At 28.7% G+C, this 19,715-nt stretch overlaps 1 protein-coding gene across 1 annotated transcript; it reads left to right on the forward strand.

The window, feature by feature from the left end:
* Positions 1 to 2,590: 2,590 nt before the first annotated feature.
* Positions 2,591 to 12,644, forward strand: LOC124842795 (alpha/beta-Hydrolases superfamily protein). Its single transcript, XM_047319362.2, has 9 exons — positions 2,591 to 2,749; positions 2,847 to 2,909; positions 5,902 to 6,034; positions 7,598 to 7,880; positions 9,192 to 9,320; positions 9,414 to 9,463; positions 9,686 to 9,783; positions 9,940 to 10,227; positions 11,900 to 12,644. Exons 2-9 carry the CDS (start codon positions 2,859 to 2,861, stop codon positions 12,383 to 12,385), a joined length of 1,518 nt encoding a protein of 505 aa, XP_047175318.1. The 5' UTR covers positions 2,591 to 2,749; positions 2,847 to 2,858; the 3' UTR covers positions 12,386 to 12,644.
* The last annotated feature ends 7,071 nt before the right edge of the window (positions 12,645 to 19,715 follow it).

A 19,715-nucleotide genomic window follows, 5' to 3' on the forward strand; every position in this document is an offset into this window, starting at 1 on the left:
CAGGCTTGATGCACAGGGAAGAAGATTTCTGGATGGTGCTTAATTGCGCGAGGTTGATGGTGTTTAGGCGAGGATATTGTGATTGAAGCACGAAGGCGAAGGTTCGTGTGGTGAGATTAGACTACGCGTGACGAGATGGGTGGTGGTGCGTTGGTGTTTTGGGTGGTTCGATGGAGGATGACACTTTTTTTTAATTACACATTTTTCACCTAAGAGGCTCCACGTTATTAAATTATTTCAACTCAGACTCACAAGTCACTTAAAATTTAATATCGTTAATCCAATTTAACGACAAAGATCCAATTGCTTTAAATTTTTACTTTTAGGAACTCAATTGAGAAAAAAAGAATAAGAAAGTGACCTATTTGAGAAAACTCAACAGAAATAAATACTACCAGAATGATTAAATCTTATATTATATATATATATATATATATATATATATATATATATATATATATATATGAAATACAGGAAAAAAAAAAGTAAAAAAAAGAGAGTAAAAGATATCTTTATATTGATTCAGTTTTGTCTAAATTTTTCTTATATAATTTTCAATCTAATCAAACAAATAGGAATTGTTTTAATATGTTTTAAAAATAATAAATTATAAATATTCTACCACAAATAATATGATGTTTTTTAAAATCTATCAGGAAACCGACAAATTTAGAAATTACCATAAGTGTAAAATCAATACACAAAAGTGAATAGATGAGTTAAAATAATATTACCTTTGACGTGACTTATTTTTAATAAAGTTAGGAATAAGAAATCCATTATAAACTTAAATATAATTTATTATTTTAAATATATTAGTTTTCTCAGTATTCAACATATTTATAATATGTTATTTCGGTCACCTGTATTTGGTCCAAGAGTATTTATTGGCTTGAGCGACAATATCAATCATTTTTTTAGTATTAATAAAATGAGGTTAAGTTAAAGTTAAGATTAAGACGTATTAGTCAAAACTATTTAAAATAATTAAGTGACTAAACTTCATCTAGATAAAAGTGTATAAATAACATAGAAAATAAATTAATTATGTTTCATTTATTATGAATTTAATAACTGACTTTAGTGTCGAATAAACAGACTCATAGGAAAGAAATGAATACTTTGAAAATCTCAATCTAAAATGGGAAAGTTTAAAGTACACGTGAAAAAACTGAAGATTGTCTTTACAAGATATTCAATCTAGTAAGAATAATATCCGTAATGTTAATTATATTAATTATGTTTCTTATATATAAAAGAGTATATTTAATTCATATTTTAAATATATTTTTTTAAAAAACTCAAGTGCTCCAGGTCAAAGTTAATATTACAAGTTGATGCAAAATATTAAGAATGTTTAATCTAGTGCATATGTCCCTCGAAATTAAATATGAAGTACTAACATTCATTTAAGTATTTCTATACATTGAAATAACTTTATAGTAAGTTTTCATCATCACAATTTCTTTTTCTTTTTTATGATGACTAGATGTTTCCTAATAATGTTCACATGATATGAATTGGACATTCTTACCTTTTTTCTGGAATATAAAAAAATGTGCTTATAGACAAACAAATAAATAAAGAAAAGAGAAATATTTTTTTATAATATTTCATCTATTATAAACAATAAAAAAATAAAACAAAACATTTTATAATATAACAAAAACATTAATGTCACTCCTTATTCTCAACCATTATTATATCAATTTGATGTTTTTTTTAGAAAGTTTTTTTAGAGTATATTGTTCAAACTCATCTTCTTGTCATTTAACTTCCATGGGTACACTAGTGTGGAGAAATGGTATTTAACGTAAGTTATTTTGGCCTTTTAGCGTCAGTTTCAGAATCGACGTCTTTGTGGATGACGTTAATATAGACGTCCGGCCTGACATAACGGACGTCTGACTAACGTCATCCACAAAGATGTCGAGTACAGGTCGGACGTCAAAAAACCAAAAGAACATACGTGTAAAACCTTTTCTGTATTAGTGATTGGAGTGAGACAAAAATTTAATAAGATGTAGATGAAAGAATTCAAGAAATAAATTGTTTAAAATTGTATAACGTGGAAATATTTGGAATTAAGGAAAAAAGACTTTAGAATTGTGTTATCGATAAGATTACACAATTTATTAAATTAACAAATAGCTTCCAAATTATAAAATATGGAAACGTACAATCTGAAAGATATTATCGTATTACACAATTTTAAAGTTTTTCTTATAAAAAATACTTCTAATATATTTAATTTAGAAGTTTTTTATTATATAATAAAATGATTTTCGAATAATTTGAAAATAAAAAGTGACTTTTTGAATTAGGTAAAATAGTTTTAAAATTATACAATTTAGAAGTATTTTTTTACTTTTAAATTATGAAATCTAAATTTTTTATGTTTCATGCCAAAAACTAACTTATGGATTGCATGATCCGGATGTATCTTTTTAAAGGCAAAGTGAAGATTTGGTATTTATAAAAGGATAATACGGGGGTACAGAAAGAAACCCGACGTAGAAATGGGCTTTGCACACCCAACCAAGAAATGGTTGTGAAAACTGAAAGGTAAAAGAAAATAACGTCGTCAAATTGGTCTCCACCACCACCATATTCCTTTAATTCTCTTACTGCGGTTGTTACGAAACGAACCAAAACAACGATAGCGCTGTGAATCGCTTCCTTCCTTCCTTCATTCACCTTCAATTCAAATCTCTTTCCTTAAAGTCTCGTTTGCATCACAATTCCCAAGGTATAATCATACAATACATGTTTCCAATTTTCGTTTTCTTCATTTTCAAAATCATCGCTGTTTTCATTTCATGAGCTTCATTGCTCGCGTTTGGCAGAAACTTGTTTCGATGGTGCGAGCTCCGAATCCGCAGCATCTGGAAGCGAACACGCCTTTAATCGTGAGTCACGTATTTGCCATCTTTTTTGTGTTCTATGTATACGAATTTGGTAGTATTCCATGCACGAAAACTGCAAATTGCATTACGTTTGGTGTGTTTATAATTTTGATGAATTTTTCGTCGGAAATTGTTTTCATTCGCATAATTTTGTTTTTCTTGTAAAGAAAATTGTGATTTTATAAGTTAGAGTTATAATCAGAAGTTTATTGAAGATAGGAAATGTTTACATGATCATAGACTTATTAATGTGATGTATTCACTTGTCACTATAGATGCTGCTAATTAATCACAGTTAGGTGATGGTTATGACACAACAGAACTAATTATGAGATTTGCTGAGTTAGGTTAACTATTTACGTTTTTGGGTCGGCGTCACACAATTATAGATGTGCTTTAAGGTGGAAGTAACTGATACAGAACTTTTTGATATTCAGTTATTCACATGTCTCGTTTTGATAGAACTTTGTTCTTTAACTGAAAACACTGATGTATCAAAGTATTGGCAGTTGTACCTCAAGTTAAGAACTATTTATTCAGGTATTATAAGATATAAACGAAAATCTAGTGAGTGCACTTATAGCCGAAAAAGGTAACGACTAGCGTTGCCGCATTTATCCATATCATACATGCATGGTGATAGCTTTTCCTTGAAGGAATGTTCATTCCTTCTTAAATATTCTGGAATTTCGTTTACGTAATTGAAAAAATGTTCATTATTAACAAGGGAATACCTGTTCCCTTTCTTATTTTTCATTTAAACTAACCTAACCTGATGCTAGAGTGCTCTTTGCTATGTGAAAGTAGGGGGATCATTGTACTCAACCTTACCTTATCCATGCTAAGAGGCTGATTTTGGATTGAAATCTATGACTGACGTTCACCAAGGCACAACCTTACCACTGTGACAGGCTCACCCCCATGATGTGTTACATAATATGTGAATTGCATTTAGCTTAGAACGGAAAAAGTGTGCTTGCCAATATTTGAACTAAGATCTTTCCTATTGTAGAATGTTATTATACTACTAGACCGTTAATGGGACTTGATTGCTAAGATCATATTGTCATATTGGATGTTATTTGTTACATACTATATTGTGATGGAAGCATATATGAGAAAAAGGTTGGAAAATGAGTAATTATTTGTCGTCATGATAAACTTTTGTGCGCCAGGATTTCTTTCATTTCGATTTTCAAAGAAAGGTTAACATACCATATTTAACTAGGCAGATTTGATATATCATGTTTTTCAAGAAACAAGAATTTCAACACTTACAAGATGGTGAAAGAATTGAAATAGAATGATTGTTCGTTCAGGAATCAGTATGAGCCAAATATTAAGGATGATAGAAGTAGAAATAACTGAGATCAAGGTACTCAGAAGCAGAGGTAGCTCTGTGTTGGGGGATTGAACAAACAGAAATGCACGAAAGAAATGAAAACTTAATAAATTCCCTCCTTTTCCTACATCACCCTCCTTTTTCATCACTTCTACATTGTGTGTACGTGGTTGTTACAACCCTGTACAACCTAAATTTCTCTTCTGCTCTTACACAAATTGTCCTCAACTCCTCACGGTAATAGTTAGCTGAGGGTTAGCAGCTCCTTCACTAACCCATTCTCTAAATTGCAATCACTGAGTTTCTTTATCAGCTCTCACTTTATTAAATCAGAGATTGATTAAATTTCTCTTTAATTTGTTTTTTCCATCCAATCATTTGGGACTGCTCTGTTATTTATGTCATGAACTTTATTCTTTGCATTTTGGCCTTGGTTTGGACTGTGCAAGCTCAAAACCTACTTAATGGGGAATCGAGCTCCCCATTGGTGGTAATATGCTTGTGATTTCTTTGATAATTTATACTTGAAATTTTTACGTCTTCAGAGTGAAAGTTTAGCATCTGCCATGCTCGATTCATTTCATATATTCCAATGAGCCGGATTTGTTATCATAACAAGTAGATTTTCTGGGGTGGTCTAAAATGGTGGTGATCATGGTTATCAAACTCTAAGTTAATTCTTAAAACTCGAATGATTTTACAATTCTAGGTAATAAACAAAATGAGTTAACTCACTATCAGACTGTTTTTTTTTTTTGAGAAACTCTGGTAAACTAACTCAGTAAGCTTGTATAAACTCCGAGTCCACATATTTGATGTTGAGTGTAATTTTTGCTCTCATTGACCCCACAATGGCATTTTTTTACCATGATATTAGGAGATATAGGCTAGAAGTTTGTTAGTAGAGTGTAACTAGTTTGTTTTCTATATAAAATATTTGATGTAGTTATTTGTACTTACCTATTTCCTTAAAGTTTGACAACCTTGGTTATGAGAGTTAAAATTCTAGTGGTGAGGCAAATGAATGATGAAATAATTAATGTGTGCTGGTGCTAGTTTTTGAAACAAACAATTGATTTCTGGAAGATAAGTTTAAAAAGTGGGAGAAATGTGCTTTATTACAAAAAAAAGTTATCTTCGTGTCGGTGGATTATCAAGTAATCAGAGATTGCTCTGTATTTGTAGAAAAATCTGTTTTACTGAGTGCTGAGTAATAGGAAAAATCCGTGTTATAAAACCTAGAGGACATGATATATGTACGCCGGGGAAGATTCTATGAGCATAAGTTTCCTATTGCCTGGTTTGCATTGATGACAACCTACCTGCTCCCTTCCAAAAATTAAAGGTGAGAGAAAGCCTTTGGATGTGAACAAGCATCTCTAACTAGTGATTTGATTCTTTCTACTTAATTACTGGGCTTCTTGAGGCCTGCATTTAATGATTTCTACAGTGGGGAATTTTTTCTTGTGGAATATGGATGTTGTTGTTAAGGGTAGTTTAGTTGAAATTCCTTATTATGATTTTGTTGTTCCATTTATTTGTACTTTTCTACTAGTAACTGTACCTTCTTTTCATGATTGTTGTGATGATTAAAGCAATAATAAATTTTATTAGTTTTTTGAATAAAATAAAATTATGTTTATCGTGTTTTAGGTACAGGGAGAGGGTTTGACAAATGATGGGCTTATTCCTCAGATATTTTCATCTATGCCAGCTCTTAATGATGCTGCTTCTTATCTTGCACAGACAACATCATACTTAACTGGTTGTTTCTCCGATTTTTCAGGCAAGTTTCTTATTTGTTTGTGTAGTTCTTCAGTGTTCAGAGATGTAATTTAGGTAGATTCTTTTTATAGAAGTTTAAGGAATTATGTAGCCAGTCGGAAGTTTTCATAAAGGAAAAGGAAAAGGAAATAATAATGTTGAGAAAATGGATGTTAAATTAAGATTATTATGTCTCCCTCAACTAAGCACATCTGCTTTTAATGAAAAATAGAAATGATGGACTTAGATTTTATGTTACCTCAACTGTTGCGTTTATGCATGGATGTTGGCAATTGAAGGCCGTAATCGAATTGCTTTGGATTTATGGTCACCTCTAAGGAAAAAAAGACATCCCTTCTGGGGATAGACAAAGCCACAAAGTATGAAATTATTACGTTAGAAGTTTATTCTGCTCATGTGAAACCTTATAGAAACCCAGCCTTAACAAATCCTAGTAAAACATGTGGGTTTAACTTCTCATGTGGATTTCACTTTAGAATTTATTGTAGGTGTAATTTGATTCTGAAAATCTGCTTTAGACTAGTTACCATAGGACTTGAGATTCTTTTTACTATGCCTCACTACATAATGAAATTTCATGCACAGCTAGTTTTGAATTTGTGAATGACTTTTAACTAAAATATTCTAAGATAATATATCTATTATATTTCTTTGGTTAGAAATATAAGAAATACCGGAGCGCAACATGGTCAAACTCAAGGATTGTAAGAGTTAGAATGCGAAAAACTGTATTTATAAACCTATGCATGCATTTAAAATAATATAGAAAAGAAAAATAACTCATAATGAGATCCAATACATAACACAACTAAACAGAACAAAACACTCTCCAAAATGGCAGCAAGAACAGAAGAAAGTACTAAGAAGAAAATACAGAACAGAACATAGTCATAGATAAAGGCAAAGACCAACGATGATGGCCATAAGTGCTGGGATAGCCAATGGTGAGCTAGCATCAGTAACAATGTTGCACCGGTGCCAACATCAGTGATGGTTATGTTATGATAAGAGCACGTGCAGTTGAGAGTTGTATGGCTATGTTCTGATTTGCAAATGGAACCCTAGGAGAAAAGGGCCATCATTACGAGTTGGGTTGTTAGCAAGATACTTCCGTTGAGTTGTATGGCTATGTTCTGATTTGCAAATGGAATCCTAGGAGAAAAGGGCCATCATTACAAGTTGGGTTGTTAGCAAGATACTTCCATTTCACGTAAAATCGTCCCATCCTGCTAAAATCTGCCATGTGTTACGTTGTTTTCACTTACTCCTAGGATTGCATGAGTATGTGAGTACACTGGCGATTTTAACAATATTGCCTATGAGATCATTGAAGATATTCTAAAATTTTTTGATAGTATATTTAAATATTTCTTGTATTTTTACTCTATTCCTTACATAGTTCTTTGAGTTGTCACCTTTGCTCATGTTATGTTATTTTATTTCACCCTGAACATGTGCATTTGATTTATGGTGACTTTGTTTCATGTCTGTTTTGTTAATTGTACTTACCACAATGCCCTGACTTCTGCAATTTAGACCTTGAAGTTTTTATTAATATTTTCAGTAGAACATTCCCCCAGCGGTCCTGGTGCTCCTGTCCCTCATCCACAAGAGCTTGTGGATTTTCCTTATGCAGAAATTGATGCATCTTCATCTACTGAAATTGATAATATCCCTTCAAACAGAATGCATTTAACCAGTGTTGAATCATCTAAGGCTTCAACTTCAACATGTCCACATACGCAAGATGAAATCACCAGTACCTCTGGTGGAGTTCCGTTACAAAATTCCAGTGCACTTGTTGAATCGAATCGAACTGGACAAAGTGGCATTTCCATGTTCCAAAGGTATTCTTTTCTAACTTATATGTATGTGGCTGCATTTTTTTTTATATCGCCAAATATTTTGTTGGTGGAGGAGTTGAATCCACTATCTCTCCCACCAGACCAACCTTATAAAATACTATTTAAAAATTGTATTATTTTTATATAAATAATTCATTAAGTACAAAATATTTTTTTGTAAATAAAATAATCTCATGTAATTCTTTTATTATATTATGAACAATATTTTTTATTTATAAGCTACTATATTCTTATTAAAATAAAATTATTAGTTTAATAGGTAAAGAATCATATTATAAAATAATATATTTATCATTTTATACTTAAAGAATCATTTGTGACAAAATATGAGTATATTATGAATGAATTATTTTATATTATTTTTAAATTGTGTAAAGAAGAATAATATTTTTTATTATTAAATATAATTTTAATATATTTTAATTAGTTATTCTTAAAAATATTGAACATAACTTTTTTTCTTTAGAGATAAAATCCCTGTTTATGATATATTAGAAAATAATTTTTACATTCATTTAAAATTATAATAGTAAAGTTAATATATTGAAAATAAATTATAAGTGTCTAAGCAAATTATAATTATTTTGATAAAAATACAATGTTAAAAATTATTGGTTGAAAACATAAAAAGGTATATGTAATTGTCTTATTTATGTTGAACAAGAAATATATTAATTAAATTGTGTACCTAAAATAATATAATATCTTAATTTGAAATATTCTGTTACCTTAGTTATATCAATTAATATTTTTTATTTCAACGTTAAACTAACCATATTTAGAATAAGGACTGAAAAATAATGGTTAGAAAATGTAAGGGATTTAAAACTAACAAATATTTCTGCAGGGATTTAAAGCATACGTTGTCATATTTGCATACACTAAAAGCATATTTAAATCTATTTAAATTTTTTTGGGATGGTCTCATTAAACAAGTTAAAAATAGTTGAAACTTCCTTATATTTGAAAACTTATTAGGGATTTTTTGGGACCAAGTTTTTCTTACTAATTGTTTCTGGTAGGTTATTGTTACCTGTACAAAATCATTATTTCCCTTTTCTAAAACGTTAACCTTCAATTTTTATTCTTCCATTCATGTCCTTTTCTTTATTTATTGTGTATTTTCTGCTGTTTTCCTTGCTGTACCCACGTTGAAATTTAGAATGTTGATTTATACTTCTTTACTCTAATTTTAGTTCTTAAATTTTGTTATAGAACCATCTAAAATCTGAATTTTAAAGCCCTTTTGACAATTGACTTGTGGGTTTGTAAACGATGTTTTTATTACTTCAGCCTGATTGATCGTGCTCGAAGGACTGTGCGTGGATCTGCAGATGATATAGGATGGCTTCAACGTGATCCAGCAATGCCTCCAGTTGAAGATGGAACTGAAAGGTTCCTTGAAATTCTGGATAACATCAAGTAAGTTCACAGTATTTTATTTTTACCAATTTGTCATTGTTTTGTTAACTCAGTTTTATTGTTTTGTTAACTCAGTTTTCCTTACCTTATCAGGCATGGTGTTCACAGGTTACCAAATTCAGTGGTTTATTTGTTAGTTCCAGGTAAAGTGACTGATTATATATAATGATCAGGTTAATCATGGTGAACTCCACTTTCAAACCTTCACATAAAAGGAAAAACCTAAAGTCAACGGTGCATCTGGAATGATAAATGCTTAGTAGCAACCTGGCCTGGCCTATCGCATGTGAATAGTAAAACTGCCAAAGTTTATTGTTGCAACATATTTTCTGTGCCGTTAACTATTATGCTCTTTACAATGGCAGGTCTCTTCAGTAATCATGGCCCACTTTACTTTGTCAATACAAAAGTCAGTTTTTCAAAATTGGGTTTGGCCTGTCATATTGCAAAGATTCATAGTGAGGTACATTGTAATAGTCGTTGTAGTAGTAATAATGGTCAATACAGTACTTGATGTGATAGTAGTTCGTATGAAAAATTCTAACTAATTTTTTTGTAGATCGTGTAAGTGTTCTTGTTTTTCAGTTCTATTATTGAATTTTGAGTAATTACTAATCAGGCCTCAGTGGAGAAAAATGCTAGAGAGCTGAAAGAGTACATTGAGGAAATTTATTGGGGTTCACAGAAACGTGTTATGCTTCTTGGACATAGCAAAGGAGGAGTAGATGCAGCAGCTGCTTTATCGTTGTATTGGTCTGATTTGAAAGATAAAGTTGCTGGGTTGGCATTAGCCCAAAGTCCCTACGGTGGAACTCCTATAGCTTCAGATCTTCTGCGTGAAGGACAGCTTGGCGATTATGTGAATTTACGAAAACTTACTGAGATTCTTATCTGTAAAGTAATTAAGGTATGTTGAGTACTTTTTTGTTATCACCCTTGGGTTCTTTTCTGTTTGAATTTTTTTTTTCTTTGGCAGCCTTTTCAAATGGATTTGTATCCTTGTTTATATTTTCTTTTGGTATTTTATAAAAGCTTTGGGCATGGTTTTATTGCTTGTAATCTACATTTGCTGATCAGATATGCAGTATCACAATTTCGTGTTGCTTGAGGATGTAAGAAAAATACCTACACTAACAAGAGGAAGGGTTAATTGGTGTTTAAAATTTCTTTTTTTTATTTGATTGGTAGAACCTCAATAAGTTTTCTTGCTACAATTAATTAAGAATTAAAGAAACGAAGCTAAGATCACTTGCAATTCAAGAAAACACAAAGAACACAATAGGATAAAGAAAGGGAAAGAAAGAAGAACACAAAATAACATAAAGGACAAGATATAAGAGTACAAAGAATTGTATAATAGTTCTATTCTTTTTGAATTTACATCTAATTTAAATGGTCCATAACCTTAGTAGGATTGTTCCACGAACTTGAATATTAGATTAAAAATACGTTTAACATTCATAAATGTTAATGCAGAAAAAATACGTTTAGCCCCCTCAGATTTCTTGAGAAAAAACACTTTTATTCTCTTGAAGATTTCTTGAGAACTATTGGAAATTATTTGTAGTTGTGTTGGACTTGCTACTTCCAAAATATGCAGAAAAACTTTGATAATCCATTATGTCTAGTGATAATCTATTAATTTGTTCTCAATTGAATCTGGAAACTCAACAAGAACAATCTAATTGGTTATTTCTATTCATAACAACGTAATTGGTTATTTCTAGTTAAAACCAATTAACTACGCTGCTTGTGCTTGAATCAAGTTTCTGATAAATGATTATTTCAGTTATGATAATTAGTTATGGAATAATATGATTGATTATCTGTGAAACCACAACATTGTGCATCACAAAATTTATTATGTTTTAACATTATCAATTATTATGTTCTAAAACATTTTTTAAAATATTTTTCAAAAAGAGCTTGAATATCAAGTTTGTAATATTAAGTATTAGTAAGAACTTGACAACAGATGACCAAATAGGTCCAACAACTACTAGGATAAACTTTAATACCATCTAAGAATTTGAGAAACTAATTTATTCCAAAAGCTAGGATGGGAAGTGAGGATTGTCTGTCACGTGTTTACTTTGTTTTAGTCATATCACTAGTTAGTGGCCGGACCTTCAATAAGACAGAAATTAAAACGAATTTGAGAATTATAAATTCTCTTAATGGTAAGAGCTAAATTCCTAAGAAGAAATAGCAATGGAACAGAGTTGACCAACCCTTGGTTTGGACTCCAGATTCTTGGTCTATTCATGCAGGTTGTATTTTCAATTTCTCACTCTTATTACAAACTGGTATTACTTTGTTCTTGCTAAATTATTTGAGAAACCGAAGCATTCTTTTAAAAGGCATTTCAAATAGTTGCTGCTAATCTACATATTTGTCAGTTTATGCAAACAAAGTTGTGTGGTGTTATTGTATGATTCTTCTTATTTAATGTAGAAACTGATTGATTTAGTTCTATTTAAAATCTTACCGGAGATAAGCTTTATTTAGCTGCTGTCAATGTGTTTGACATTATTGATGTTACGGTTGCTCGCTTTTACTTATCATATGTAATTTTTAAGGGTGACATGCGAGCTTTAGAAGACTTGACATATGAAAGGCGGCGAGAGTTTTTGAAAGAGCATCATCTGCCAAATGAAGTCCCAGTTGTTTCCTTTCGGACTGAAGCTGGCATTTCCCCTGCTGTTTTAGCCACATTATCTCATGTTGCACATGCTGAATTTCCACCCCTAGTTGCTCCGACCGGTGAGTCTACAAAACTTCCTGTGGTGATGCCCCTTGGTGCGGCAATGGCTGCTTGTGCACAATTGACTCAGGTTAGGTATGGTGAGAAAAGTGACGGCCTTGTGACATGCCGAGATGCAGAAGTTCCTGGATCCGTTGTGGTGCGACCTAAGCGAAAATTGGACCATGCTTGGATGGTTTATTCATCGCTAAATGATGACCCTTCTGAAGGAGATGCATCTCAGGTGTGCGAGGCTCTCTTGACTCTACTTGTGGAAATCGGACAGAAGAAGATGCACGAGTTTGCAATGAAAGATGAATGAAGCATTCCAGTGAAGTTTTGGACCTGTATATATTTCTCTCTCCAAAACTCTATATTCAATTTATTTTTTATAGTCTAACCGATAAAAATATTGAAGTAGGTCATATATGTAACGAATGCATTAATATATGTAGCTGTAGAGTGAACGTACATAGATGCCACAGGGCATGGTGAAGTAAAGCTTTCATGTGATTTTTGTAAGAAACTGGTAATGCAATGCAGTGGGATGACTGCTTTGGTCTTTTTCCCTGATTGAATCATCAGGCATTGCAATGTGTAGGGCCTAGGACTTCACCGAAACTGGAATTTTAACTTTTTGACCCAATAGGAACTGTGTCATCCCTGCTCACTCAGGGTAATTTCTTCCCACACCCCATAATTTCTTCCCGCGTGTTCATGGAGTGTGGAAAATATCCAAAATATCCCTCTGCGGTTTTCTTGGAAAGTTCTGGGATTGAGTAATCTGGAAAGTTTCCGGATTACATAATCCTAAAATTATTTATTTTGCTTGTTATTTAATATTCTGAATTGTTCAAAATTTTGGACTGTGCAAAATGGAAGTTTGTCCTTTTTTTTTCTGAAAGTTTTTTAATCCAGAGGTCTATTGTACAATCCGGAACAGAGGACTGATTTTGCATACCGTGTTGATTGATTGAACCTTTTTTTTTTTGTTATAAATATTATAAGTTCTGATCTGTTTTGGAATTTGGTATTCCTTTCTAATTATTGCCAATTTGCTATGTGATGATTGCGGATGACCTTAATGCGATAACGATGAGGGATGATGGGAATACCCTGCACTCATGTTTAATCAATTCATGGTGCATACTCAAGGTAGATGACATAATCCCAGTTTTCTTTTTGGTCCTTTTCTCAATTTTCTTCCCTTGCATTTCTGATAATTCATTGAGGATTTCTTTCATCTGTTGCTTTACCCTTCAGTTTATTTTTCTTGAACTGGTTATTTACATATTTCTGGATGAGGTTGATATAGAAGGACATTTCTCCTCCATTCTTTTTATTCCTTTTTTGGGAGATAGGTGGTGGAAGTGGGTTTCTCCTATACCGTGCCAATGGCAATTACTCTCTGGCCAACTTCTCCTAGGACAAACTGTAATGGTCAAACCTCCCGAAAAGGTTCATGAGACTATAAAGGTACATCAACACCTAATATACACTTAGAAAGTAAACATAATAGGTTTATAAGTTATATGATGTATAAGACAAAAGAGATAGAAAGAAGAAACAAGTGAATAATAAATATAGATAAAACGAAGGTGTACGCGTATCATTGCTCAATATTACTGGAAAATGATTCATGGACACTTAAAAGATACATCAACACTTAATATACACATAAAAAAGGGAGTAAAAAAGATAATCATAGAATGGAAATGTAGGAATAAATCATACAAGTATACCATGAAACTGTCATCAGTGAGACTGGGATTATGACCTCTAAAATTGTAAAATGTAGTAAAATTCATATTATCCTAGAAATATCTAAATTTTTGGTATAATGATTCTTTTAGTTCCTTTTGACTATGGTACACTCAATAGGGATCATTCTAAGAATAATATCCCTTGATGCCTAGAATAGGAGTAACAAAAACATTTTTACGCAAAGAGAAATTATCGAACCTCTACTTTGGCAAAACAAATGTTACGGATATGAAGATTAAGCACTTTATTCTTATTAAAATACATGACTCCAAATTGACCTTTATTCTCCTTGTAAGTCTTGTACACATAAATACTAAGAACCATGATTTAATACGGAAAAGTTAAATAATGTGTAATTAAATTAGTTTGTTTAAATAAATAATTATTCTCTCTTTAGGTGTAATCTCTTTTAACTAGCTTAATTGCAGTCCAAAAAGGTGATGATTTAGTATAATGTTAATTGGATGTGAGTAATTGAAATTTTAAAATTTATACTTCATATGAATAAATTTGTTAGTTAAATACAGAAAAATAAAATTTGTATAATGGATACAACATTAGTAACATTCTTTATTTTCATATTAATTATTAATCATATTTAAATTATATAATTAAATATTAATATAAAATAAATTTAATTTTTTAAGAATACTTAAATAAAAGTATACTTTTCTTTTATTTTAATCAATAAACTTAAATTATATAAATATAAATAAATATAAACAGTTGATTATCTTATCAGAAAAATAATTTATAATTGTAACATTTACATATTAACAATACAGATAATATTTTATGTATAATTATAACATCTTTTCTTTTATGCTAATTATATTTATGTTTTTTTATCTAATTATATTTTTATAAGTAAATTGAAAAATTATGAAAAAGGTTTTGTAAGAATTAAGAGATGATTTTGAGGTGCCAACTAGCTTATATTCTTAAGCTACTTAATAAAATTGTGATCAGAATCTCGTAAATCATTGGATTAGGCTAAAAGTTTTACATAGTATTATTAAAATATTGTTTCACTATAACATGTGGATTTATAATTAAAAGTTTGTGTTAAGAGAAATAATTTCTAATTTTAGTGTGAAAGTTAGGTTTCCACATACGGTTTAGTTTGATTTATTTTGGTAAAAATTTTATTTTCACTTTAGTTTGATTTATTTTGGTAAAAATTTTATTTTCACTTTGTTAACCGTTGGATTGAAATAAAATCTTTATTCTGAGTTTTTAAGACATAATGCTTCATTTTGACCATTTGGATTACCATTTAGAAGTCTATGCTTATAGAAAAAAATTTAGTAATTTGAACTTAGGTCACCTATTTCCTGTTTTGTTAATTATTGGATTGAACTCAAACATTTATAGGATGTTCTTAAGACGATATTCTTCACTCTAATTAATTGTATTTATGCTTAAAAGTCTGTAGTAAAAAAATATAATTTTTGCATTTGGATTAAGGAACAACTTTCCTCTCAACTACCATAGGTTGCTAAATGTGAATAATAAATGATTGCTTTACTATTACATGATTGTGAATAAATAGGAAAAAAATATTAAAATAATAATATAAAATTTCTATATTATGTTAAGAGGAAAAGTGAAACAAGGTGAGTTTTGGTAGTTATATCCATATATCTTTCTCTTTTATTCTTCTCCATCTCTATTTCGTTTTTAAAAAAAATCTATTAAGCAAGATTTTTAAGTAGTTTGGAGAAATTACCCAATCAATTGAGAAGTAATTTGGATTTTAAACATGCAAGAGATGTTCATACCTTAACGTGAGAGATTGTGTTAGAGATTCATAAAATTCAAACTTTAAATCTAACTTAGTTCTATAAAATTAGACTTTAAGTTTAACTCAAACTTACAAAATTATATTTTAAGCCTAATCAATCTTATAAAACATGTGAGGTTTGCAGTTACTTATATACTTTAAATTTGCTTTTTAACTCTAGTGGATGTGAGATCTTCAATACATCTCTCACATTAATACATATACATATTGAGGTATTGAGATAAGACTAGATATTAAGAGGTGGTTTGATAACATCGGAACACAATAGACTTTAAACAACATAATTTTTTGGAGGGCTCTGATACCATATTAAGAAATAGACTTTAAACATAATTTAATTTCACAAAAGCGGTATATAAAGTAAGGTTTACACCTATTTATATACTCTAAATCGGTCTTATGACGTGAACCTTTAACAAGATATCACACTATCACTAAAAATAATATCAATTTAAAATATGAGAAGACATAATTCTCACTTTACAAACTCATTTTATAAAATTAGTTAGACATAAATCTATTTACTAATATTTAAATATTTCTTAATATGAAAGAAACTATATATCTATTCTATCTATTTCCTAGATGGCTGGTTTGATTCAAATGCAAAAAAAAAAAGAGAGTTATTGATTCAAATGCAGAAAAAGAGTTATTGATTCAAATTTAATTTCACTAAAAATTTGAATCAGACTTAAAAGAGTCTTAACAGCATGTTTGATTAAAAAAGAAGAAGAAAGACTCTGATTATTAGTTTATTAGATGTCAAGCTGGTATTTCATAATCTTTTTCATAAAGAGTAACAGGTATTCATCAACCGATCTTAATTGTTATAAACTATTGAACTAACTATAAAAAATTAAAAAGTGATTAATTCATTATTAAGCGAAATTAATAGAATATTAGAGTTAGAAAAATGCCTTGACCATGTGAGAAAAAGGTGTTGTTAAAGAATACGAAATTAGAACGCAGACGATTGGGAATTTTCACAATTTAAATTGAAAGTGTTCATATATATATATATATATATATATATATATATATATATATATATATATATATATATATATATATATATATATAAATTGGAATTATGTTGAACCATTGAACTGTTTTCAAGTCCTGAAATTGTTAGAAAAACAGCATGTGAATGTGAGAAAAAGCAACAAAGCATGATAAAAAGTCTGTGAAAAAGAAAACAAAAGATAATTTTGAAGACATGAATCATAGTATTTTCAGAATGTGATCCACTTGCCATTAAATATTACACAACAAAATTAATCAATATTTAATTTGGAAATGTCTCTTGATAATTAAATATAACAAAGTATATGATGATAATTTTGAACAAAAATAATCCAATAATGGACCAAGAATAATTACAATATCATATGGACAATATTTTAAGAGTAGATAGATTACCCTACTGCAATATTTTGTTAGTGTATACATACATTACACTAATATGATATGCAAATTGTTCTGCAATATTCTCCTAAACCATCTTTATTCAATCTTTTTTTCAAAAAAAAAAAAGAAGAAAACTGTACAGATCATAAAATGTTGTCATATATTGACAGATAACTATGTTCTTCAAAAATATTGTTAATGATTCAATTTTTAAAAACAATTTGGTGAAAATTTTAAGAATGAAATTATAAATTTTTTTCAAAAATTACTTAAAATTAATTATTTTTTATATACTGTAGATAAAACAATTATCGCATTTCAGATTGAAACAATTTAAAATATATAGATATTTTTTATTTTTTATTTACTGTTAAAAAATTAAAATCACTACATTGATTTTTTAAAGAAAAATGTTTAAACCTTGAAAATTTCTTAAAATATGATAATTTCTTGGATCTGATTTATTTTCATAATTAAATATCTTAAGAGAAATTATAGGCTTAAAAAATGATAAATTTGACATTCGTAATTATAAAAAAAAGTTCAAACTAAAAATATTAAAAATTTATTTAATATCAATAATATTTCAATAAAGATTAAGCGAATTAATTTTAATATCTATTAAAAAATATTAAATGTAATTAAGAACAACAATTTAATAAATAATTTTACATGAGTCTAAAAAAAATTAAATAAAAGAATCCATTCTTAAATTTATATTAGACCTCCAAAAACATTTAATCTGATAATGACCTTGCATAATCACTAAACAATAATTTTTATTAATTTAGATTGTTATCTTTTTCCAAATATATTAGTATTTTTATCATTATATTTTGAAAACTCAGCAAAACATAATATAAAAAAAAAAATCATTGGAGAATCCAATTCTTTTTTTCCAACATGAAAGAAATAAAAAATGAAACTGGATCTTGTTTTCCTTTTCCAATCAAAGTGATTATTATTCCACGTGACCTTTCTTTGATTTTTTGAGATTTAGAATCCTTAATCATAATTAATTAATCAATCAATCTGTAATTAAAAAATGTCTCAATCATGATTTTATAACAGTTTTAGGATTTTCAATTAATTAGTTAATTAATCATTTTAATATCCTACATGTGTTCAGCTCCTACATTTGCGTTTGTTGATTAATTAATCGGTGGCTTGAATTTAATATTGGAGAAATCTAGGGTTTCCTTATTAATCAATCTTTTTCTCCATTTATACATATCTGTTAGCAAAACATATCTTAGTATATTGAAATAGTATTACTATGATTAATTATCATATTTAATGTATTTTTTTTCTAAACTTCAATTGTGTTTCTATATTTTCTTGAGAAAAATGTATTTATATTAGTTTTTGTCTAAATTCTTAATAATATGAAAATATTAAACACATCAAAACAAGTATTGGGTCTATATTTAAAGTGAATGGAGATTTATCCTTTTAAAACTACATTTTCATTTCTTAAAAAAAACGAAAATTTATTTATAGAATCTCATTTTTTTCCGTACCACATCAATATTCCAATCTCATTGTTAGAAAGTGAAATTTTTATTTTTCAATTTATACGTTGGAAGTGTCGTATTAATTAAAAATAAAATCAATTTATAATATATAAGTGAAAACAAAACTTTATTTTATAAGTTAGTTTTATATGGTTAAGTTATATTTTAAATTTACTTACATACAACTTTACGATTTATCATCAAAGTGAATAATAAAATTGTACATATTCATTTGTTTTTTAAATTTAAGAAAAAAATAACAAAATTTAAAACAATGACAAAATTTTATTTTGCATCTAAATTTAAAACTAAAAACATTATTTTTAATTCAATTGACGTTTTTTATACTTAACAAATACATGTCACAAAAACGTTTGGATTAATTCTAATATAAAAAATAAACGTAGATATAATAAACAAATTACAGTTTTCAAAAGTCAAAAATTAACTTCTCTAATCGAGAATAAAAAACCAAAAATTGTAGATTAAATTAAACATAAAGACAAAAAATATATATTTAAACATAAATTTTATTTCAATGATGATTTGTACAAATATTAAACATCACATGCAAAATTTGTTGATGTCACACTGATAATGAACATTTTCTGTACTTAGCCTGACTTTTAGGCATATCTGTACATAAAATTGACCAAGATTCGCATGCAATTTGCTCTATGCTTCCAATATTACCAATTTCAGACATTTTTAGTTCTTAAAATCAACCAACTATAGTAAAATATACTGTTTAAACAATAAAAAATTGTTAATCATGTTTTTTAGTTCTTCAAAAAATAGTCATTTTTGGTTTTACTTGCCCACTTCTAAATTTTAAATCAGTAGTTCTTGTCCTAATATTTTTAAAATAATCAAATTTTGGTCCCACAAATTAATTTTATATGGGTCTATTTATACAATTTTTTTCTTAAATATTTTTAGAAGAGTATAAACTAAGAAGAAGAAAAATAAATGTATTGTAGTTTTTCTGTAAAGTAAAAACTAAATTTTTATGGAGAAAATTGTATTAGACTACATCTGTTTTACTTTTATCAAATATTATGTTGTTAATAAGTTTACATAAAAGTGAATTGTTTCAATCCAATAAAAAATTTGTATTAGACTACATCTTAACAAAATTATTTATGTCAATTTTTTTTTTAAAA

Source organism: Vigna umbellata, chromosome 7, assembly GCF_029865625.1.
Source record: "Vigna umbellata cultivar VRB3 chromosome 7, Vumbellata_1.0, whole genome shotgun sequence".
Taxonomy (NCBI): Eukaryota; Viridiplantae; Streptophyta; class Magnoliopsida; order Fabales; family Fabaceae; genus Vigna; species Vigna umbellata.

What these genes read in the sequence shown, in the direction of transcription:
- LOC124842795 (XM_047319362.2), top strand. Translation starts at nt 2,859, where the DNA reads ATGGTGCGAGCTCCGAATCCGCAGCATCTGGAAGCGAACACGCCTTTA. An exon ending in GGCATTTCCATGTTCCAAAG is followed by an intron (nt 7,881 to 9,191) that starts GTATTCTTTTCT and finishes TTATTACTTCAG; the next exon opens with CCTGATTGATCGTGCTCGAA. An exon ending in GGTTTATTTGTTAGTTCCAG is followed by an intron (nt 9,464 to 9,685) that starts GTAAAGTGACTG and finishes TTACAATGGCAG; the next exon opens with GTCTCTTCAGTAATCATGGC.